The 23276-nt window shown below is 56.2% G+C and overlaps 2 protein-coding genes across 2 annotated transcripts; both read right to left on the bottom strand.

Annotated features, from left to right (window-relative positions):
• Window positions 1–2737: 2737 nt before the first annotated feature.
• Window positions 2738–7140, bottom strand: PTGIR (prostaglandin I2 receptor). Its single transcript, XM_047712374.1, has 2 exons — window positions 5976–7140; window positions 2738–4938 (listed from the first exon to the last, which is right to left on the bottom strand). The coding sequence occupies exons 1-2, from the start codon at window positions 6741–6743 to the stop codon at window positions 4552–4554; spliced, it is 1155 nt and encodes a 384-aa protein (XP_047568330.1). The 5' UTR covers window positions 6744–7140; the 3' UTR covers window positions 2738–4551.
• A 7186-nt stretch (window positions 7141–14326) lies between these two features.
• Window positions 14327–14968, bottom strand: GNG8 (G protein subunit gamma 8). The gene is made up of 2 exons (XM_047712567.1): window positions 14748–14968; window positions 14327–14501 (listed from the first exon to the last, which is right to left on the bottom strand). The coding sequence occupies exons 1-2, from the start codon at window positions 14829–14831 to the stop codon at window positions 14373–14375; spliced, it is 213 nt and encodes a 70-aa protein (XP_047568523.1). The 5' UTR covers window positions 14832–14968; the 3' UTR covers window positions 14327–14372.
• Window positions 14969–23276: the final 8308 nt, after the last annotated feature.

Here is a 23276-nt window from a genome sequence, read left to right on the forward strand (position 1 = left end):
GCCTGTGACCTGCTCGCACGCGGCTGTAGCCGCGGGGCTGGAAGGAAGCAGAGACCTAATCCAGTGGAATTTAAAAAAAAAACCTTGCTTTCGCTCTTCACCCAGCTTTGGAAGGGCGGAGAAGCCCAGCAGCAGGGCCCGACCTTAGGGGCCTTCCTTGTGGCAGAGACCCTAGGCCAGCACTGGACTGATCCAGCGTGGACCCATCGCTGGAGCCCAGTACGGTGGGTGGGGAAGTCGGGAGCGGCAGGCCGTTTCTCCAGTGCCCCAGCGTCTGTGCCGCCTCTTCCTCCCACCTAGTTGTCTGCCTCTAGGTCTATCTAAGTGGAGGAGGTGGAGTGTGTGGATGAGAGCTCTGGGCCTGGGGCTGGCTCCGCGACCTCAGGCAGATGAGCCAGTCTGTAAAATGGGCACATGGGAGCCCTTGCCCCCCGGGGCCGCTGAGGACTGAGTGAGCCCACAGGGACACGGGGGCACAGCAACCGCTGGCCATTCCTCACTGAAGGCTCCCACTTCACAGGCGTGCTTCTCAGCTCTGCCTCCAGGACACTGTGACTCCAGACGAGGAAATTGAGGCCCAGAAGAGTGAAGAGACTACTCCCAAGGTCAGCGCACTCTTCAACCCTCAGGGTCTCTCTCTGCCACTTCCTCCTTGATGACCTTGGGGCGGTAACTTCACCTCTCTGGGCCTCAGTTTACTGGTCTGCAAGATGGAGAATAATGACCCTATAGGAGGAAGATAAGAATACCCACTCCAGAGGATTGCGCTAACCACTTTCTAGACCTACCCCATTCAGTCGGCATGCAGGCCACGGAAGGTGAGCAGAGGCATGAATTAAGTGTCGAGACCTGACAGTAAAGAACCGGAAGCCCTGGGCAGGTAATGCCTCTCACACCGCACTTCTGGGCAGCGGCCAAGCTGGGTCTCAAACCCTGGATTCTTCATATCCCAAGCGCCCCAGGCTGCCCACGTGGCTCTGGCTCCTATCATTAGTTCTCCCCCTGGGGCCCTGTGTTTTGAAAGACTTTTACTCCTGGACAGGCTGCTTTATTAAATAATCATGTCTTCTCTTTCCCATGCTTTATTAATCAAAGACACATAGACAGCACTCAGAGCTTCTAATGGACGTGGGGCAGGCCCAGAGGGAGCTGATTCCAGCCCGGAGCAGGAGGCTGACAGTGGGAATCGTTTCCAATTCCGGCTCTCGGGTCCGCTGGACCAGCTCACACCTGTCCTCAGCGGGGACTAGCCGAGGGACACAGCGGGAGGTGCCCACCCAGGGTTCCCTCCCTTCTCCCCCACCCCCAGGGTAGTGGCCACTGGGACCATTTCTAAATGTCACTCCCTCTTTGACCAGCAGGTGGGGCAGCAGTGACTACTGAAGGCCACGGAGAGCTGGGACTCCTGGGACCAGCCAGTCAGTCTGTGTGTGTGTGTGAGAGAGACAGACAGACAGACAGACAGACAGATGGTGCTTGAGTCCCATCTGTGGGCCAGGCCCAGTTCTAGGAAGTCCAAAATGAATAAAACGAATTATAAATGCACACATTCTCCTTAGCTTCCTAACGCCCGCTCCACACTAGGCAAACCCCTTGGCCAGGACCTCGGCACATAACCCAGCTCACAAATTTCTTTTTTTCCCCTGCTTCTTGGAATACTTGGTTCTGTGATCACGAAGTTGTCATCCAACTGGAACGTGAGTGAGAGAGGGCCAAGACAGTGTCAGTCACTGCTGTATCCCCAGCAGGCGCAGAGCAGCCTTGGGCCCCAAGCAGATTCCAGGGAATCTGTTGAGTTAATGAAGGAGCAGGCGGCTAGGAGGCCAGAGTCAGAACTGTGAGCACAACAAAACATCCCTCTTTCCCAGGCTCTCTTTCTTCCAGTCCTCGGGTCCTGCTCAGCCATCGCCTCCTCCAGGAAGCCCTCCCCGATGTCCCCTTAGATTGCACCCCATCCCACCCCCATCTCACAGCTCTGCCCACTCTGGACTCGGAGCCCCAGGAGAGCAGGGCCAGGGCTGTCTCTGTCACTGCCATGTCCCCAGCATCATAAGCTAAGAGAGGAGTTTCCAAATCATCCCGGAGGGGCTGTGTGGAGATAGATGGGCCAGGAAATGCTTGCAAACCCCGGACCTGGTAGGTGGGTGTACACACCCAGGCCAGAGGCGGTGGTGGCCTGCAGAGGGCAGAGGGATTCTTGAGATGTTAGGCCTGGAGGGAAAATGCTAGCAGAAAACCAGCTTCCGTGCTGAAGCCTCACTAACCCCTTAAACCGAATCTGAAAAAATGGGGATGATAATAGTGCCTACCCCGGGCTTGGATGCTGTGGGATGGAATGCCCAGCCCTGCGCGGTCATCACTTAGTGAGCCCTAAGAGGCTGGAGAGACAGACTGACCCACTTTCTGGGACGGCACCAAGCGTGGAGGCGAGCGCCCCCTGGCGGTCTTGCCTGGACAGGCAGACAGGCCCCCTATCCTGCGCCTCCCTCCCCAAATACCGCTCTGGGGCCCCTCCACCCACGCCATCCTTTTCCCATCACCCTCTGGGGAGCCCTCTGGGTTGGTCCCCACAGAGGCTGGGCAGGTTTGGTGACAAAGGCAGGACTCCACCTGATGCTTCTTGCCCTGTTTGGGTTTTGAACAGGTCAACTGTTTTCATTACCAAATTCAACCAATACGTCATTCTGGCAAGACTCATAAATGTTTCTAAACACCCTCATTTTTTTTTTTTTTAGTGTTACATTTTTTTTTTTGTGGCAAAATACCCATGACATAGAATAAACTATTCGAAAGTGTACAATTCAGACATTTAGTACATTCACGATCTTATGAAACCCTCAGCACTATTGGTTTCCAGAACATTTTCATCACCCCAAAAGGAAACCCATACCCCATAAACCAGTTATCCTGACCAATCTTTAACTCCCCCCAGACACCCCCTTGTTCTTCTGTAATGTGATTTGAATCATAGCGGTGGAAAGACCCATGGAGGGAAATGTTGCTTTTTTTCAGCCCACATTTGCCCAGCTAGCCACACACAACAGCAACAACAGGATTGCAGTAACTGTAACATTTTTGTGGTATTTATTCCAGTCAGGCCCAGTGCTCAGCTGCTTATCAGAGGTAATCAGTTAATCCTCCACACCACCCTATAAACTGAATTCTAGATTACTGATCGATTGCGGTTCTGCACCAAAGGAGGGCGAGGCACAGAGAGGCAAAGTTGGTAAGCAAACAAGGGAGCTGGCTTCTGGAGACAGAAAGGTCAGCTTCCCACTGAGAATTCCTCCTTGCTGTGTGACCTAGGGCTGGCGATTACCCTCTCTGGACCTTGATTCCAGAGTCTGTGGAAAGGCTCCAATGACAGCAGAGCTAAGGTGCTGTTATCTCTCCAGAGGCCCATGCCTCCCTACCTGGCCTGTCCCCAGGTTCACATTTACCCTTTTAACCCCAGATCAAGGGCTTTCAACCCTGGAACAACCTCAAAGGGGAACTGGGTGGGGTTGGGGGGAGAAAAGGGCTTTCCCATTTCCCATAAACACCACTTCCCTTCTGCCAGTTGGCTCCCTCCTGAGCACCCTTGATCTTGGGCCTCTCTTTAGGGCAGGAGAAGCCTGAAGGCTGGAAATCACCCCAGCAGAGTCCAGGCTGGGGCAGGGACTGGTCTGTCGGGCTGCTCGCTGTTGAATGAATGAATGACCTTTTTGCGAGGGCTCTGAGAATGCAGGAGGTGAGGGCAGGCTTTGTAGGTAAACCACAGCTACTCATCCAGAGACAGGCTGTGTCCCCTGCGGGGACCCCAGGATCCCTAACCCCCATGCCTTTGTCCTCCAGCTTCTCCATCCCCCCACCAACACACACACACACACGGGCTCCCACGGTCCACATCTTACGGCCCACCCAGGTACGCGTCCAGCCCATGCTCCTTGCAGTGCAGCAGTCTCTCCTTCCTCTGGCCTCCCCCTTGGAGGGTGGGGGCGGGGGCTTCCAAGTCTGATGGGAAATCAGGAGTGAAGGGAGGCCGGGAGCTGATCCAGGAGTCGCTGGGTCCCAGGAGGCAGAGAGGGTCTGACTTTTAGAGCGGCTTGGGAGAGGACCTGTGCTGTTCGTGGGGGCTTGGGGTGCGCAGCCCGGCACCCTGAACTGGTGTGTGTCAGAGCCGGAAGCCAAACCAGAGCCGACCTGAATGCACAGAAGCTTCTGGGAAACTTTTCTGCCTTCTAAATATTTAGACAGTGAGATGGATGGGCAAGCGAGGACCAGACTGGGCTGGCTGGACCCAGGGTTATTTTGAGAGAAGTGTTCTTTTTTGCTCCAGGACAGACAGTCCCCGTCTCCCTCCTTCTTCTCCCAGAGCCTGTCGGGGCCACCCCCAGAGAAGGAGAAACAGGGAAATAGCAGCTGATTGCCCCCCCTGCATTTAGGGGGGTCAGGATTCCGGCAGGCAAGGACTCCGGGGGCTCACTTCCGCTCATCCACAGATAGCCACGGCCCTGAGCGTCGGGCTCCTGCTCCCAGCAGCCGGGGGCAGGAGATCATAGGCAGCCGATGTCAGCAGAGGGAGCAGCCGGCTGCGGACCCCATTTTGGTTGATGTACCCACAGTGCTGCCAGCTCGCTGCACCTGGGGCCCGAGTGTCCCCGGCCCCTCGCCCCAGGCTGACAAAGGTACCCGGCTCCCCTCCTTCCCCCTGGGAGTGGCGGGAGCCCTTGAGTCCTTCCTCCCAGAGACGGACCGGGAGAGGGGTGCCTGCGAGTTGCCGTGGGTAGGCCTGGGACCCAGGCAGCAGAACCACAGCCTGAGCCTCTGGAAGACAGCCTTGCGGAAGAGGATGAAGACCCAGGGGTCCAGGATGGGGTTGAAGGCGTTGAATCGGAAGGCACGGAGGTCCCCCATCTCGCTGCTGTCTGGGGCGATGGCCTGAGTGAAGCCTCGGATCTGGGGACAGGGCGGGGGCGTCAGGAAGCACCCCCGAATCCTCTGCCCCCCACCGAACACCCACCCCGCCCTCACTCCCCTCCTTCCAAGAGCTTCCTGGCAGGAATGAGGGAGGGGTTCCCTGCCGCAGGGGCAGGAAATAAGATATGACGAAAGTAAGTGAGAAATGCATCTGGGGAGCAAAGGGAGAGAAAGCCCCAGGAAACCACCAGCCTAGAGGTCGGAGGTCGTGGGGGTAAGGCCTGGGGCTACAGCTGTATGGCTCTCCACGTTCCCAGCCTGTGAGTCATCTGTAATCCCCCCAAAGTTTTGAGGACCAGCTCTGGCATTTTACAGAAAGAAAAGCCGAGGCGGCGCAGAGTACAGGGCAGGGGAAAGGTAGGAAGGATGATTACAGGGGGCTCCCCTATCCAATTCCTGGGAGGCAGGCAGGAGCTCTATCCGAAAAGGGCAAGGCCCAGAGAGCCCCTGGCAGAGGTGGGGGGTGAGGGCAGGGCTGGGAGGTTGGGGGGAAATCAGACTCTGGAATCAGATGAGCCTGAGGTCCAGACCTGGCTCTGTGTAACTGTGGACAAGCCCCGTCACCCTCCGTCTGTAAAAACAATGACGGGACAGGAACTTGGTTCCACTCCTTGCCAAGTGCTTGTGGAAGGGGTACCTAAGGTCATCTGAAGATGATCTGAGAGAGAATTTGTGAACTGCAGGGCACAGGGCAGACACAGAACCACAGTTCCAGGACGGGAGGATCTGATTATCTTATGACCATTACAGGGGGTGGGGGAAGGTTGGGGTGTGTTTGGGGGGGTTGCCGCAGATAAGAAAAGGGCGAGCCAAGGGCTTGGGAGGGGAGACACCTCTCCAGAAAGTTGGGAGCTGTCTGACCGCGCCCTAAGCCTCTGACCTCTTGGGACCCCGGCGTCCCCATCTGGGAACTAGACTACCCCACTGGCAGACCTAGCTGGGGGCTGCCCTCCTCCCTCCTCCCTCCAACCCCCGCCGGACCCCCTTCCCCCACCCCAGGCACCAGGGGGACTCACCGTGAGGGGCAGGGAGCACACGGCCATGATGACAGTCATGAGGGCCAGCAGAATGAGGTAGTCCACCTCGTCCTCTCCCGCCCGGGGCCCGGGGACCGGGGGGCCCTGGTGGCGCATCTGCTGGCGGTGCATGCGACAGAGGCTCAGGGTGACGGAGCTGTTGCACAACACGATGGCAGCCACCAGAAGGGCCATGAGGCTGGCATAGGCCAGTGAGAAGGCGCGGCCACCGGCCTCCGTGGAGCGCATGCGGATGAAGCACCAGCTTCCCGGGCAGTACTGCTGGTGCTGGCCCAGGCCCATCAGGGGCAGCGCGCAGAAGAGGCCGCAGAAGGCATAGATGGCAGGCAGGGCCAGGCGGGCACAGCGCGGCCCATCCAGCTGGGTGTACACGTAGGGGTGGCTGAGCGCCAGACAGCGCTCCACGGCCATGGCGAAGAGGATGAGCATGGAGGCCAGGCCGAAGAAGGTCATGGCGAAGGCGAAGGCGTCGCACAGGGCGGGCCGGCCCCAGGCCAGGCCCAGCAGTGAGCTGTTGCGGGCGTAGGCCACGAACACGGCCGGGCTCAGGAAGCAAGTGCCCAGCAGGTCGGTGACCGCCAGCCCAGTGACCAGCACAGCAAAGGCTGAGGGACGTGAGCGTCGCCGCACCCCCAAGATGCCCAGGGCCAGCCCGTTGCCCACCACGCCCGCCACGAACATCAGGGTGCTGGTGGCCGGGCCCACCGAGTCCCGCACGTAGGTGAGGTTCCTGCACGAGTCGGCCATCCCCCCACGCCCCACGGCCTCTGTGCGGACTGGACTAGAGAGGTCCCCGGGGTGCAGGTGGGGGTGAGGGAGAGGGGGAGCTCAGATGCCCACCGCCCTCCCCATGGGCCACCCCTTCTCCTTGTGTGTGCGGCTGGCTGGCCGGCTCTCTGCCTCTCTCCTCCTCTCTCCGTCCTTCCCTCTCCCTAGTTCTGTCCTTCTCCCCCACTTGCCCACCACCCTGTCTCTCCTTCTGCCTCTCCCTCTCTCCCCCCAGCAGCCCTCTATCTGCTCTCACCACACCTCTGCCTTCTCGCTCAGTCCCTTCCTCTGTGCCCTGCTCTCCGGTCTGCTGGCTCTACCGGTCTCTGCCTCTTCGAGAAAGCTGCTCCTTACTTCCCTCCCTCCTCCCTCCTCCCTTCTCATCTAGCCTGCTCGCCCCAGCTTTTTCATTTCCTCTGACTGCCCCGCCTTCTCTCCCCCTGCCTGTTCCAGAGGGCCCCCCCTGCTTCCTCCCCCCTTCCCTGGCCCACTCCCTCCAACTCTCCTGCCCAGTGCAGCCCAGTCCACTCTCCTTCCCTCCCTGCTTCCTCTCCTGGTCTCATTCCCTGAGCCACCTGCCGCTTCCCCACACCTAGGTCTCTGCCCTTCTCTGCTCCTCCCCAGCATCTTGGGCCGCATGGGGATCCCTGAGTCATTGCACCCTGGAGCACACCAAGACCTGAGGGGCACAGCTGGCCAGTCCAAGAGGCTGTCTGTGGGTGGCCTCTGGGATCTATTCTGGGCTTGAGGCCCCGGGGTTAGGACATTGCCCAGGGATTGAGAAATGACTAGGAAATTCTTCGCCGATGTAGTGTTTTTCAGCCACTACTGAGATTTCTGCTTCCCCAGATACAATTCGCTCCTTCCAGAAGGCCGGGAAGGAGATGGTGGGGCTCGAGAAAGAACGCCAGTCCCTAGAGCTTGTCCTAGGGTGCAAGCCTATCGACCCGGCCGAGTCTTGGGGAGACAGATTCCGGGGAGGAGGGCTTTGGTGTCCAGTAGTCTGCCGGGGACAGGCCCCAGGACTTCCAAGAGCATCAAGGGGGGAGTGCCCTCCCACCCTCTTGCTTCTCACTCCAGCAAGCCTAGGCCCCAGGCCAAGCCCCGGAGACCTTGACTTCCAGGAATAATATTTTAATATTTTGGCCACAGACAGCCATTCAGGACTCCAAGATCACTATCATGTCCAATTCTCCCACACCTCCCCAAACACACCCCAGCCACCACCCCCAGGCCCGTGTGCTCAGCCCTCATGTCCCTGCTGCCCACACAGTGGTCACAGCCCCCGCCCCACGGAGTCAATGGCTTCCCATGCAACCCCCCCCCACACAGAAGGGCCAGAGCCCCTCTCAGACGCCCCTTATTTCTGAGGGAGGCAGTTTAAGTGGAGAGATTACAAACTCGGGGGCTCATTCATTTGACGTGAGTTCCTGTCCCCGTCCCACTACCTCTTTGCAGCGTGATGACCTGGGTGAGACCGAGAAGCCGGTGTGCCTCAGTTTCCTCATCTGTACCATGGGGTAACCCCAGCCTCATGGGCCAGGCAGCCGGCCATGGCCAGTGGCCCGTGCCAGAGCCCTCTCTGTGACAAGAAGCACGCGTGCACACATGTGTCACGTCTGAGCCCTGGAGGGGATGTTCCCGATGCCAAGGCTGGACACTGGGTAGCTGCAGACTTCCCCTTTCTGCACCCAAGCCCCTCGGTGACCACAAGTGCCTCACCCCTTTCCCCCTCTCCCTATCACCCATGCGCAGCAGCACCCCAGCTTCCGGCCTCAGCTCCAGCCAGGGGCTTGGGGAGGTGCCTGGAGGGCATGGGCCTCGGGCCTCCTGGCTCTGCGGCTCCCCCCACTGCTCTGGTTTCTGCAATCCCCAGGCAGACCAGCGGGAACTCAGGAAGTTATATGATATTAATGAGGGATGATGCCTGGCGGGCTTATGTCCTGTGGCAGCATCAGGGGAGTTGGGGGGGCGGGGCGGGGCAGCTCTGGCTCCTGGAGCCTCCCTCCCCCTGGCTTCCTGTCCCCACCAGGGACCGATGAGCATTCAGGAAGTCCACTCGGCTCCCAGGCCCAGTGTAGCCTGGCCTCTGGCACCCTGCCCCCCTCCAGGCCTCAGTTTATCCACCTGTACCCCTGGGGGCCAGGAGGGCCCGCATCCCTGCCGTCCGTCATATGCTCCGGGGCAGGTGGGGGAGCCAGCGACTCTAATGAGAGGTCCCCAAGGCTGATTTCAGTGCTGGACCCCCTCCACTCATTTTCCAGAACCCTGGCATCCTGCCCATCTGTGACCACACCCACAGCCAGGGCCACAAAGGGTTCCTCTTCCCTCAGGTGTCTTGGGGGTGAGAAGTCACTCCAGCTGGGCTGTGAGGGGGCAGCTTCCAGGACTGGGAGTGGAGGGGAGTGTGGGAAGGAACAGCTCCGGGAGGGTGAATCAGCCTCCCTTCTTCTCTCCCACGGCTTGAATAGGACTCAGGAATCCCCAGAAGGACTGTGGACAGGGGCAGAGGAAGGAGGGCGGCCCAGGGACAACCGGGAATGGCTGGCACAGTACCTGGGAGGGGAAGATGGGCACCAGGGAGGGGGCATGCAAGGGGCTGTGGCGGACACGTGAACTTCAGGCGTGGGTCTGTGTGACATTAGTGGGGCCTGCGGAACTGAAGTGAGCATTTTTTAAAAATATTTTTCTTGGGGCGTCTGGGTGGCTCAGTCATTAAACGTCTGCCTTCAGCTCAGGTCATGATCCCTCGACTCGGGTCAAGCCCTGCATCTGGCTCCCTGCCTAGCTGGAGGTCTGCTCCTCCCTCTCCCACTCCCCAGGCTTGTGTTCCCTCTCTCACTGTGTGTCTTTCTCTGTCAAATAATTGATAAAATCTAAAAAAAATATTTATTTATTGGGGCGCCTGGGTGGCTCAGTCAATAAGTGTCTGCCTTGGGCTCAGGTCATAAACCAAGGGTCCTGGGATCGAGCCCCACATGGGGCTCCCTGCTCTGCGGGAAGGCTGCGTCTCTCTCTCCTACTACCCCTGTTTGTGTTCCCTCTCTTGCTGTGTCTCTGTTCAATAAATAAAATCTTTTAAAAAATATTTTATCTATCTATCTATCTATCTATCTATCTATCTATCTATCCGAGGTAGGGGGAGGAGCAGAAGGAGAGGGACGAGCAGACTCCCCGTTGAGTGTGGAGCCCAACATGGGGCTCAATCCCACGAACCCCAGAGATCATGACTTGAGCTGAAACCAAGAGTCAAACGCCCAACCCAGTGAGCCACCCAGGCGCCCCCCACCGGCGATTTTAGACAGCACCGTGAATGTGTGTGCTTGTGGGCACCGTGGCTGTGAGTGGGCATGATTTTCTTACATCTTACCTTACATCTGTGTTCCTTTGTCCACCTCGTTGTGGGTCTGTGAGTGCGTGGTTATACTGTGGGCCCATGGGTTTCTTTATGGCTGTGTCTCCGTGTGTGTGTGTGTGTGTGTGTGTGTGTGTGTGTGTGTGTGTGTGTGTGTTTGCACGGAGGGACTACCTGGCACGGGGGGAAGAGAGCAGCTTTGGAAGCACCCCTCCTGCCCCTCACCAGTCACTTGCTGTGTTGTGAGACTCTGGACAACAACTTCCCCGGCTCAGCCTGGATGTTCTTTGTGGCGTGGCTGCCTTGCCCCTGTTGGGGGTGTGGTGGGAAGATTAGGGACCGAGTCCCCCCTGCCTGCCTCCAGAAAGCCCTCAAACCAGCTGCTAGCACTGTTACTATTCATTCGACAAACTCTCACCCACTTCCAGGGTGCTGAGGGTGGGGGGTGCAGAGGAGCTCTGAGGGCACCATCTGATGGACGCGTGTTCCCAAGTGGCAAGGAAGGGCAGAGCAGGAGCCTGAGCTCAGAAATCCTCCACTGAGTCATCCGCAGCCCTGGGCCTCTCCCAAGCCTGCTTGCTGGCCAGTGCCTCCAGCTGCCTGCCCAGGCCCCCCTCCGGACCTGCCCCTGAGCTAAGACCCTGCTCACCCCGGGGCCTGACCTTCTGACTCCCTGGTGTCCTGACCCTGCCCTGGGAAGAGGTTGGCCCCACCTCGTACCCCTCCCCGCCCACACGCACACTAAGGAGCGCAGGTGCTCCCGCACATCCCATCTCCTGCTCACACCTGCGAAGCCTACCTGTCTACCTGTGTCCTTGCACTGCTGCAGGAAGTTGCTCTGTGACCATCCTGACCTGTCCCTCATTGCCAGGTGCCAAAGCCTTCAGACAGAGGCCATTTGTCTCTGCCCACCACCCTCTCCTACACCCCAAATGGGCCCTTGCCAGCCTCTGCTTCTCATCCCTGCTCCAAGGGGCTCTACTCTTGCCATCCCCACCCTGCCTTTGCCTGGCCTGGGCCCCTCCCCTGAGATAACCTCACTTCTGTCCTTCAGGCCCCCCTCCAACACCTCCAATCCCTCCTAAACCCTCATCCATCAGGGTCCACTCCAACCCCAAGCCCCAACTGGCCAGGTGCTGTCACTTCCCTGTGCCTGACTCCATGCCTATAAAATGGGGGTAAACAGACTCCTTTGGGGGGGTCATCTGAGGATTGAGGTGGGGCTTCAGAAACGGGACTCTAATAAGTGATGGTCATAGTTGTGACTTGGGGCCACCCCTCCCCTAACCCCCCTCAGCAGAGCCCAGCACGGCTCAGAGCATGTGGAGTGCAAAGGGCAGACAGCTGCTGGGAGGGGCAGCCTAGCGCCCTTCAGGGTTTGGGGTGAAGTGGGACGGGACTGCTAGCAGCAAGCACTTCCTCAGGTGGTGCCCTCTCTGCCTCTTGGCCTGGCTCGACCCCAGAGCTGACCTCACAGGGGAGGCTGGCCGGAAAGAATGCCCGGTGACCAGAAGCTGGTACTACAGTCATACCCGCTAACAAGATTACCCAGGTTTGCATGCGCGGATGCTGGTCACCCAGGACCTGCCCTGTCTAGCTCATCCAGCATCCGCCCCCACCCCCCGCCTCCCTCCCACGCCTCCTCCAGGTAGACCTCCATCCTGCCAGCCCTCCCTTCATCCAGCCCCCTTGCTTCTTTTGACTTCCATTCCCCAAGACCAGGAATGTAAAGGAGGAAGGATCCACAATACACAGCCCCACGATTTCAGCTCTAAAAGGATCTAAATCCCAACAGTCTAGGCTCAGGAAATCCTTACATTCCTGAAGTTGCAGAGCTCTGGGTCCCAGCCGGACAAAGGAACAAGATTCTGGCCCCACAGGGTTGAAATACTCCAGAATTCCAGCCCTCTGAGGTCCGCAATTCTAGATTCCTCTGCATCTCAGGTTCTAGGATGTAAGGATGCTGTGTCTGAGAAATTCCAGAATCCCCTGGCAACTTCCCTCCCAGTAACCCTACTCCCCAGCTCCACTCCGCCCCCCAGCTCATCCTTGGCTCTCTCTGTCCCCAGTGTCCCCTGGGGCTACCACAGACATGATGCAAGTTGGCCTGGAGCCAGCTCAGAGGGGTGGGAGGTAGGAGGGAGATGTAATTACAGCTGGTCCTGCCTCAACCCAACAGGAAGCTCAGAGTTGGGGCCCAGGGGACCCTAATCCAATGTGAATAATGGAGCACTCACCAGAAACACACAAGGCCCAGTGAGCCAGCTCCATCCAGATTCTCAGGGGTCTGGTCCCCATTAGCCCCAGGCTGGGGAACACAGGTGTTATTCCGGAGAAAAGAGTAAGTGGGGATGAGGAGACGGGAGGGGGTCTCTAACCCCATGGCCCTCCAGCCAACCTGGTAAAGTAATTGATCAAACCCACAGCTCACCCAATCTACATCTCATTTCCTTTTAAGATTTTTTAATGTATTTCTTTGAGGGAGAGAGAGCACAAGCAGGGGGGAGCAGCAGGAGGAGAGAGAAGCAGTCTTCCTGCTGAGCAGGGAGCCTCATGTGAGACTCGATCCCAGGACCCCAGGATCATGACCTGAGCGGAAGGCAGACGCCCAACCGACTGAGCCACCCAGGCACCTCTTCATCTCATCTCAGCAGACATTCAGGACGTGATACATTCCACTCTAAGAAGCCCCTGACTCAGGCTCCATGAAAAATAACACCCAGCACTGAGGCTTCTTAAGCAGGAGATGTTGGGGCATGGTGTTGACTTTGGAGAGCTGAAAAGCCCAGGTCCCACCTCCCAGTCTCTGGTCACCCTGAGGAGGATACGGGTCTGAGATCACCCACACTTCCACTTTGGGAGAAGCTGGAAATAAGGACTTTTAAGCAAAGGACTCCTATTTTTCCATTGGGTCACTAAGTCAAGAACATTTTAAAAACATTATGTAGGCCAAAAGTAAAGAACCAAAAATAAATGAATAAATAAAAGATGAAATAAATAGAACTGCAGGCTAGAAATGCCCTGTGGGCCACCCATGTGTGAACTGAGAAACACAGGGCAGGAACCAGAGCTGTCACAGTCCTCCCTGTGTCCTCAGGACAAAGAAATAATTGTTGAAGGAAAGAATAGTACGTATTAATTTGTCTCCTCCCCCTCTAGCCATGTTTCTCTCTCCTCCTGGTCCCCAGGTTGTAAGATTTTTTAAAAGATTATTTATTTATTTATTTATTTATTTATTTATTTATTTATTTGACAGAGAGAGAGAGAGACATCACAAGCAGGGGAAGCAGGGGAGGGAGAAGCAGGTTTCCCACTGAGCAGGGAGCCCAATGTGGGGCTTGATCCCAGGACCTGAGCTGAAGACAGACCTTAACCGACTGAACCACCCAGGCGCCACTCCTGGTCCCCAAGTTTTATTATCACCCTGTCTCAGCTCAGATGTCCCCTCCTCCAGGAAGTCCTCCCTGATTCCTAAGCTGAGTCAAGTATACCCTCTGAGCTCCCCCACCCCAGCCCTGCCCGCTCGGGGTCACCATTATCTTGGGGATAGGTCTGTCTCCCTCCCAAGGGTTTCTGAGCCCCAAGACGGCAAGGCCAGGGCTGTCTCAGTCACAACCAGGTTCCTAGCTTCACCCAACGAGACTGGTCGCACAGCAGCTACCACAGAAATGAATGAACAGCAAACAAGAGATCAGTGCTATGGTCAGAGGTAAGCCTGCGGCAGGGGTTGGTCATTCAGGGAGATGAGAAAGAGGTGACGAGCACAGGGACTCCTAAAAATCTACAGGCCAAGAGAGGAGAGAGGCTCAGGGGTTCGGAGATTCAGCGCTAGAGGCCATGGACCTCACCCCATTACCTCCTAGCTCTGTGACTTGGAATAAGGGAACTCCTTTGGCTCAGTTTCCTCATCTGCAAAATGGGTACTATACAAGCAGCCAGCTGCCTTCTGGGGCTATGGAAATGATTAAATAAATTCAGGATCGTGGAGTGCTCTGTGGAGGTCAGAGCCCAGAGACCGCATTTCCTCCCGCGCAAGCCTTGCGCCCACACACCACGCCCCACACACCCTGCGAATCCTCGCCCCCCAACACACTCCACACACACTCAGAAGAGATAAGAAGGGACGCAGGTTCCTCCATGACGGTCCCAAGCTCTGGGCGTGCCTCACTTTCCCCCAAAGCACGTGTCCCACCACAGTCACCACGTTTATTGGATCCATAGTTTGGCAGGGGAGGGTAAGCGGTCAGGAAGACTCAGAGCAGAACGCAAAACAGGCGCTTGTCGCGGAAGGGGTTCTCCGCGGCGGGTACCGGCGTCACCAGCGGGTCGTCCTTGGCGTGCGTCTCGCAGAAGGCGAGGAGTTCGGCCGCCGCCTGCGACACCTGGGGGCGCCCGCGTGATGTCCGTCCGTCGGCCGCCCAAGGCCCCGCCTCTTGCTCGGGCACGCCCCCAACCCCCCCTCCCCGGGCCCGGCTCCGCCCCCTTCGTGACCACGCCCCCTGCCCGAGTCCCGTCCCCGGGTCCAGCCCAGTTCCGAAGGGAATCTTCCCACGGGCCCCACCCGGGCGGCGCCCGGTCCAGACCCCAGCCCCGGAGCCCACGCCTTCCTCCCCACCTCCACCCCGCACCTTCATGCGGTCGATGTTCACCTCCAGCTTCAGCTGTTCCACGGTCTTGCGGGCCTCCGCGATCTTGGCCATGTTGTTGGACATGGCTGAGGGCGGGGAAGAGTTTAAAAGCCGGGCGGGAGTGGGGGGCCGAGAGGGTTAGACTGGGGCAAGTCTGAGCCCCCAGGTAAGGGTGGCAGTGATAGTGGGACCCGGCGACAGGCTTGTGGGTGGAAGAGCGTATGGAGGGAGGGACAGGAAAACAGAGAAAGAGGAATGAGGAGACGTACAGATGGGAGACCAAGAGGCAGGCCAAAGGAGGGACAGAGGAACGGGGAGGAGAGGGGCATGGGAAGATGGTGGAGGGGTACATAGGATGGGGTACCTAGAGGCAGGTGGAAGGAGGGACAGGAGAACAGGGCCACAGGTGCTGGATCGGGATCCAGGTGTCCTCAGCCCCCTGGCGGATAGAGCAGGAGCCAGGAGGGGGGCCCTCCCCAGGCCAATTAGCGGTGGCTCCGGGGAGAACATGGAATTAAGATCGCGGCGGGAAAGGCGCAGAGGGGGCCTCATTAGGGCCTTGGCAGCAGCTGCCCCCTCCGGCCCCCTTGGGGAGCTCCCCCACCCCAGCCCTGGCCACCTCAAAGGCTCCTCTGCTCATTAGCAGCCAGAGAGAGGGCTGGGGGAGGGGGGGAGGGCGGGTAACCCAGGCACGACTGGGAGAGGGGCAGAGAGGATGGAGGGACTAATGGAGGGTCGGAGAGAGAGGACTAAGTGATAGAGGGATAGACTGAGGCCCAGAAGAAATAGACTGGGCAGCGGGAGGAGAGACGAAGGGATGGAGCCACGAAAGGAGTAGAGGGAGGGGAGGACAGATAGGGCTATAAAGAAAGGGACAGGTTGATCCAGGGGGACAAAGGGACAGAGCGGGGACAGAGAAGGGGGGGTGGAGGGTCTTGGAGGGATGGAGTAAGGGGGTGGGAAAGGAGAGAGAGATGGACAAATGGAGGGGCAGAGTGAGGCACAGCGGAGATAAAGGGACAGAGGAGAGAAGGGACAGGGGAATGGAGAGAGGGAGCCATTGGAGGAGCTGGGGGAGAGACATACTGGTGGAGACGCAGAAGTAGAAAGTCATTCATTCACTCACTCATTCGTTCATTTCCAGGCAGTCAGACCGAGGCTGCAATCGGGCAGAGGAATTAGCTGTGCGGTGAAGATCCGAGCCTCCTACCTGTTGCTGCTTCCGGGCTAGGATGGCGGGCAGGTGGCGGTGGCTGGGAGAAAGCGTCTGGGTCCCCCCCACCCCCAGTCCCGCCCCACCCCCTCCCCCGGGGCTTAGCCCCTGAGGGCCCGCCTCCTCCTGCTGCCACTGCCGCTGTTCTCAGCGCCCTGGCTGCCTCAGGTCTGTCTCTGTGGGTCCCCTCTGTCTGTCCCCTTCTTTGTCTTTCTGTTTCTGTGTCTCTGTCGCTCCTGTTCTGGGTGTCTCTTGCTCTCCCCCTTTCTCTCTCCCAATCTCCCCTCTCAGTCTCTGCCTCTGCCTCAGTCTCTGTCCCTCTGGAACACACACTCACACACGCGCGTGCGCACACTCACACACACTCTCTCTCTCTCAGGAAAAGACAGTCTCCCCCAGTGTGCCCCACACCCTGTCCTTATTCCACATCACAAAAACCTCTCCTGTGAGTCCTGCACAGCCTGTCACTCCATCACATGTGCTTTCCCACCCTGTCACGCCTGCCACCTGTGTCACCCCACCCCAGCCCCTCACACAGAGACGCACACTACCTGTCTCACAACCAACCCACACGCTCCACACACAGGGTCCTACAGTGCTACAGCCACTGAGCCCCTCAAACTGCCACAAAGCGTCCATGCCACCTCGCACAAGCACAGATATCCTATCTTAGACTGTCCCGTGTGCGAACAGAATTTCACCCAGTGTCACGCGCAATCTCTCGAGACGTCCATCACACACATTCGCAGGCAGCTGAAACTTGGGTCTCATACCTGACAGCAACTTCCGCCACACTTTTTATCAGGGTCTCACACGGTGACATGGAATTACTCACATGATATCTTTGGGAGCACTGTCACACAACCACAACATTCTGTGGTGTTACATGGTGACACACAATCACACGTCCAGTGACCCCCCCCATACAGTCATGCTTGCTCTTGCACAATCTGCTGGTGTCACACACAGTCTCACACAGTCCCTCACAGAGTGTCCCCTCCACACACTGTCACGCACACAAGCTCCTGCTAAGCCTTGCGCAGTCCACACCGAACACAGCCGTCCCCAACCTCACCCTGCAGTCTCTTGTGGCGCACACATTTACAGGCACAAGATCTCGCTCATCTTCCCATCTCCAAGGGCCCCACACAGTGACACACGCCCTCATACGCTGTCACAACACTGTGACAGTCTTTCACTATCCCACACGATCTGTGCCACACAGAGTCATACAGTTTCTCAGAGTCCGTCAATGTGGCTGACATATACTGTCATACTCACATGGTCCCTCTGTCACCCCCACCCCCCTGGGACCTGTCACACCGCCTTCTCACACCACCTCTGAGTGTGTCCCACTCATCCGATCTCACTCTCTGTCACACATCATCTGCCGTGTGACACACAAAGCACTCATGTCCTCCCCATGTTGCACACTGTGCCACACAAACTCTCGCTCTCACGTAGTCTCTTAATGTCTCAACCGGTCCCCCGAATAGTGTCTCAGGCACACCCTACCTTAAGGGGTCCCACGCAGTCACCCACGCGTCATCTCTCCCATCTCACAGACACCATCGCACACAACCTCTCAGTGTAACACAGTCTGTTTCACAGTCATACCCTTTGGTTGGTAGTCACAAAACCTCCCAAGGTCACACAGCCACACACCAACCTCTGGCGTCATGCACGATCTCACGGTAGTACACACTCACACAGTCTCTTGGCGTCACACGCCACTCCCCGGTGTCACCCAGGGGCACCCACGGTGTCTCTCCAGCCTTGGGCACATGCCTGCGGGCGCCCACACTCAGCCCTCGGGCCTCTCGCGAGTGCCCCCTAATGGCCACACGGGGGCGCCCGTGGCCCGCCGACGCCGAAGCCTTAGGCGGAGGTGGAAGTTGGGAGGGCAAGCTGCAGACCCCGGAGGAAGACCAGGACACAGAAGGGTGGCGGGGGCTGGAGGCCAGAGGGAGAGAACTGAAGATGGACTGGGACAAGAGAAGTTCAAAGAGAGGGGGTAGAGAGTTGCAGAGAGAGGCTGTGTGGCAGAAAGAGAGGCAGAGACAGAAATTTGGAGAGATGGAGACCTAGGGAGTAGGTGCACCAGAGACAGGCAGAGGAGGGCAGAGACAGAGACGTGCAGTGTATAGGAGAGACACACAGACATGTAGAGAGTCAGGGGCGCCTGCGTGGCTCAGTTATTAAGCGGCTGCCTTCCACTGGGATCATGATCCCAGAGTCCTGGGATCGAGTCCCACCTCGGGCTCCCTGTTCAGCGGGAAACCTGCTTCTCCCTCTCCCTCTGCATGCCGCTCTGCCTGCTTGTGCTCTCTCTCTCTGTGTCAAATAAATAAAATCTTTTAAAAAGAAAAGTAATATAGAGAGTCAGAGACAGGGACCGAGAAACGCAGACACCTAGAAACACAGAAGCGAACAAGACGAACGAACTCGCACACCGCGCGGCCCACAGGGGCTGGTGGCGGAGGCGGGGCCTGCAGGGCGCGCCCCAGGGGCGTGGCCCGGGCGCTCTGGTGGGCGTGGTTGGGGCGGGGTTCCGAAGAGGCGCGTCCTGGGGCTGACCATTAGGGGCGTGGGCTGGCGGAGGCGTGTCCCGAGCGGCGGGTGTTGGGGGAAAGGGGGGGCTCTCTACGCAGTCAGCCCATCCAAATTCGGTTTTTACCGACTGCATGGGGAAGCGAGACCGGCTAGAAGGGGACGCCGGCCCAGGTGCCTGGCAGCGATTTGATATGAGGGTATCAGACCCTGACTCCCCCGCCCTCAACCCCGCAGTGGCAACGGGCCCAGGTGGGGGAGGGGAACCGGGCTAACATCTGGAAAGCATCAGGCGCTCCGGACGTGCCAGGGCCCCGGGCCCGGCTGCAGAAGGGGGAGGGGAGCTAGGGCGCCCTCGTCCTCCCCCTTAACGGGGTCTGCCGGCGCCGGGGAGGGGCCTGGGCTTGCGCCGAGCCTCTGCGCCTCCCGCAGCTGGTTTCCATCAGCAGTTTTGGCCCGGGCCGCCCCCTAGGAGGAAACCCAGCTTAGAGTGGGGGAAGACAGGGTGACGACCCAGTCTCCTATCCCCCTCCCTGACGGCAGCCAGACGCTGGGGGGCGGGGGAGACGGACTGACCGACGCTGCTCGAACCGTTCATAACCTCCATTTCTCGCCGGAGCTGCAAACCTCAGCCGTCTTTCCACCAGCATAACTTTAGTTTCCAGGTGTGCAATGCTGTCTTGTGCCGCAAAGGAATGGCCCCAGCCTCGTGACAGCCTAGGAGTCCATGGTATTGTTGTGCCCATTTTTTGGAGGAGGAAACTGAGACCCTGGATTTGGCTTCAGTTCTAGCTTTAATTATTCAAGAAGTGTGCAACGAATGCCAACAGTAACTCTAAGGTCGAATACCCCATCGCCTATTGTCTATTTCCAGCTGGATGTCTGATGGGTATGACACCGAGCTCCAGATTCCACCTGCCAAACCCTCTTCCTACTGCAGTCCCAACCATCTGATAGTAACTCTTAACTTCCCTCCCTCTCTCACACCACTGATCTCGTGACAAATGCCATTAATGCCAGCTTCCGGCTGTGCCCAATGCAGTCACTTCTCACCTCCTCTGCTCTCCACACTCTGGTCCAGCCACCATTCCTCACTGGCTTCTCTCATCCTGGTCCCCACAGACCAGCCAGAGGGATCCTGTGGAGACGAAGTCCCCAGATAATAGCAAATGTTAGCGAGGAGGTGGCAAAATTGGAACCGTCACACACTGGTGGTGGGAAGTAAAATGTTGCGGCCACTGTAGCAGTCATTCTGCATTCATTCAGCAGCAGAACAGTCTGACAGTTCTTCAAAAGGTTAAGGTCCCCATATGACCCTGCAATTCCACTCCTAGGAACCGACCTTAAAAAAACCCCAAAAACATACATCCACACAAAGACTTGTACATGAACGTTCATGGCACCATGATTCATAATAGCCCCCAAGTGGAAATGACCCAAATATCAACGGATGAGTGGAAAAACGAAATGTGGTCTGTCCAGACTGTGGGATAGCATTTGGCAGTAAAAAGAAACAAAGTACTGACACGTGCTGCTACGGGCTGAACTTTGAGAGCATCATGCTAAATCAAAGAAGTTGGTCCCAAAAGGCCATGTATTGCCTAATTCCATTGATATTAAATGTCCAGAATAGGCCAATATACAGGTACAGAGAGAGAATCCGATGAGTGGTTTCCAGGGGCGGGGGGATAGTGGACGATGACAGCTAAGGGTGCAAAATTTCTTACTGGGATGGAAATATTCACAACTGTGTGAATATATGAAACACCGCTGAACGCTACACTTATATGGGTGAATTTTATGATAGGTGAATTATATCTCAGTAGAGCTGTTAATCCTTTCACCTTCCTCTCTCCCTCCCCCCTCCCACTGGGAAAAACCCAAGTCCCTCTTGTGGTAAGAATTCTCCCATGTCGCCCACCTCCCTCAGAGTAAAAATCAAAATTGTCACCAAGGCCCATGACGTCCCATGCAATGTGGTGGGCCCTACCATTTTCTGCCCACCACCCTGGCTCCTCTCACCACTGCTGTCCGTCCCCCCAAGACATTCACAAGCCTCCCTCCCCCACCTCGTTCAGATCTCTGTTCAAATGCTATCTTCTCAATTAGACCATCCCCGATCACTCCGCTCCCCCATCCCACCCAAGTCCCTCATATCTCAGCTCAGTTTTTTCCCCATAGTCTCTATCACCTTTAACGAATTATACAATTTATTTACTTATTAAGTCAACAGCCTTGCCCCTTCCCCAGCTTCCACTCTGGTAAGCAGTTCCTTTTGCACCCTTCTAGAAATAATCCATATAGCAAACAGGCTATATAGGCCAGTGCTTAAGAACATAGACTCTTAGGCAGCCTGAACTTAAATCTGGCTTTGCTACTTATTAACTTACTTGAGGCAAGTTATTTAACATCTCTGTGCCTCAGTTTCTCCATCTGTAAAATGGGCATAATAGTATCTATATATCTAATAGGCTCTCAAGGTTCTGAGGATTAAGTGAGTTGCCGAGAAGAGTCTGGCATGCAGTAAATGCTCAATTTATTGTTAACTGTTATTTTGTTTAGTTTTGTTTTTTTAAATAGGCTCCATGCCCAATGTAGGATTTGAACTCACAACCCCGAGATTGAGTCATGTGTTTACCAACTGAGCCAGACAGGTATCCCGCTGTTACTGTTTTATTATTTTTAATGAGCAAGCACTAAAATCTTAAAAAAGAAGGATGGTCACCCATATGTACTTCAACCATTTTGGCCACCAAGTGGCCTTTGTAACCTTCGACAAGTCCCATCCCCTGAGTGTAGCTGCCTCTTTGATGGAATGGAGATGGGGCAAATATTCCCAAAGGCCTGACAAGCAATGGCTTTTCCTGGCAGACTTTCAAAACTGACTTTTATCTATTGGTACTCCAAAAGAAATACATGCTTATCCATACACACACACTACCCGCCCACCTTCTAGAATGGAAATTCCACAGGAAGGACCTTTTGTTTTGTTTTGTTTTGTTCCTTGCTTCTTGTTCCTCACCGCCTCCGTGGGTACAGGATATGCAGGTGAGCAGAGCAGGTCTGGTCTCTGCTCTTTCAGGGTTCAAAGCTACAGAGAGATGGACCCACCCATGTAAACACAAAGGTCAATGCAGAATAAGTACTGTTCTTCAGACTGCGGAGTCGGGTGGGGGTTGGGTCCCAACCTTAGCTCCCTCTTTCTTGCTGTGCGGCAGTTAGTAAAGGCCCCTCTCCAAACTTCTTACTCACCCATGAAATCTGTGTGATTACTGAACTTATCCAATAGAAATATGGGCAAAGGGTGTGAACAGGCAACTCATAGAATTAAAAGTGGCCTAATAGGGATATAAATGTGTTGCCTCATGGCAACGGGGAGGAAGACGTGGTAATTAAAAGAGAACACAGTTTTCCCCCATAAGATTGGCAAAAATGTCTGGTGAACTGATGGAAAAATGGGCATCTCAGAAATTCCCGTTGGAAATGTCAGCTGAGGGCACGCTTAGTGGAAGGAAGTGTGGCAGTGTCAATTAAAAGTTTTTAAATGAACATATTATAATGACCAAGCAATTCTATTTCTAGGAGTGGAGCCTCTGGAAATACACACATATAGGCACAGAGGTAGGTACAAGGACATTACTGCTGCGAAGTCCCCAACAGCAAAAGAACTGGGAGAGCGGACAATCCCACAGTGGATGCTAAAGCAGCCATTGATAATACAGTGATGGGGGACCTGGCATCATTGGTAGAGCACTCGACTCTTGATCTCAGGGCTGTGAGTTCAGGCACCACACTGGGGGTAGAGATTACTTAAAAATAAAATCTTTAGGGACAGCTGGGTGTCTCAGTCAGTTAAGTGTCTGCCTTCACCTCCGGTCATGATCCTGGGGTTCTGGGATCAAGCCCCACTTCTGGCTCCCTATTCAGCGGGGAGCCTGCTTCTCCCTCTCCTCCCAGCTCCTTCTCTCTCTTGCTATCTCTGTCTCTCTAATAAATAAATAAAATCTTTTTTAAAAATAATACAGTAACAGAAAATATGTCATCTAAATTTAGATGAATGGACAAATTCCTAGAATACAACAACTTAGTAAAACTGACACAGGAAGAAATAGAAAAGCTAAATAGTCCTGTAACCATCAAAGAAGTCCAATTTTTTTTTTAAGATCTTATTTATTTGACAGAAAGAGATCACAAGTAGGCAGAGAGGCAGGCAGAGAGAGGAGGAAGCAGGCTCCCTGCCGAGCAGAGAGCCAGATGTGGGGCTCAATCCCAGGACCCTGAGATCATGACCTGAGCCAAAGTCAGAGGCTTTAACCCACCCAGGCGCCCCAACCAATTTTTTTTTTTTTTTTTTAGAGAGAGAGATGGAACAGGAGCAGGGAGTGGAGAGAGGGGCAGAGGGGGAGGGCGAATCTTTTTTTTTTTTTAAAGATTTTATTTATTTATTTGACAGAGAGAAATCACAAGTAAGCAGAGAGGCAGGCAGAGAGAGAGGAGGAGGCAGGCTCCCTGCTGAGCAGAAAGCCCGATGTGGGGCTCGAACCCAGGACCTGGGATCATGACCTGAGCCGAAGGCAGCGGCTTAACCCACTGAGCCACCCAGGCGCCCCGGGGAGGGCGAATCTTAAGCAGACTCCATGCCCAGTGTGGAGCCCAACAGGGGGCTCAATCTCACAACACTGAGATTATGACCTGAACTGAAATCAAGAGTTGGACACTTAACCAACTAAGCCACCGAGACACACCTACAAAAATCCAACTCCTAA

This window comes from Lutra lutra, chromosome 17 (genome assembly GCF_902655055.1).
Source record: "Lutra lutra chromosome 17, mLutLut1.2, whole genome shotgun sequence".
NCBI lineage: Eukaryota > Metazoa > Chordata > Mammalia > Carnivora > Mustelidae > Lutra > Lutra lutra.

What these genes read in the sequence shown, in the direction of transcription:
- PTGIR (XM_047712374.1), bottom strand. Translation starts at nt 6,743, where the DNA reads ATGGCCGACTCGTGCAGGAACCTCACCTACGTGCGGGACTCGGTGGGC. An exon ending in TGTGCTCCCTGCCCCTCACG is followed by an intron (nt 4,939 to 5,975) that starts GTGAGTCCCCCT and finishes CCCTGTCCCCAG; the next exon opens with ATCCGAGGCTTCACTCAGGC.
- GNG8 (XM_047712567.1), bottom strand. Translation starts at nt 14,831, where the DNA reads ATGTCCAACAACATGGCCAAGATCGCGGAGGCCCGCAAGACCGTGGAA. An exon ending in TGAACATCGACCGCATGAAG is followed by an intron (nt 14,502 to 14,747) that starts GTGCGGGGTGGA and finishes GGGCGCCCCCAG; the next exon opens with GTGTCGCAGGCGGCGGCCGA.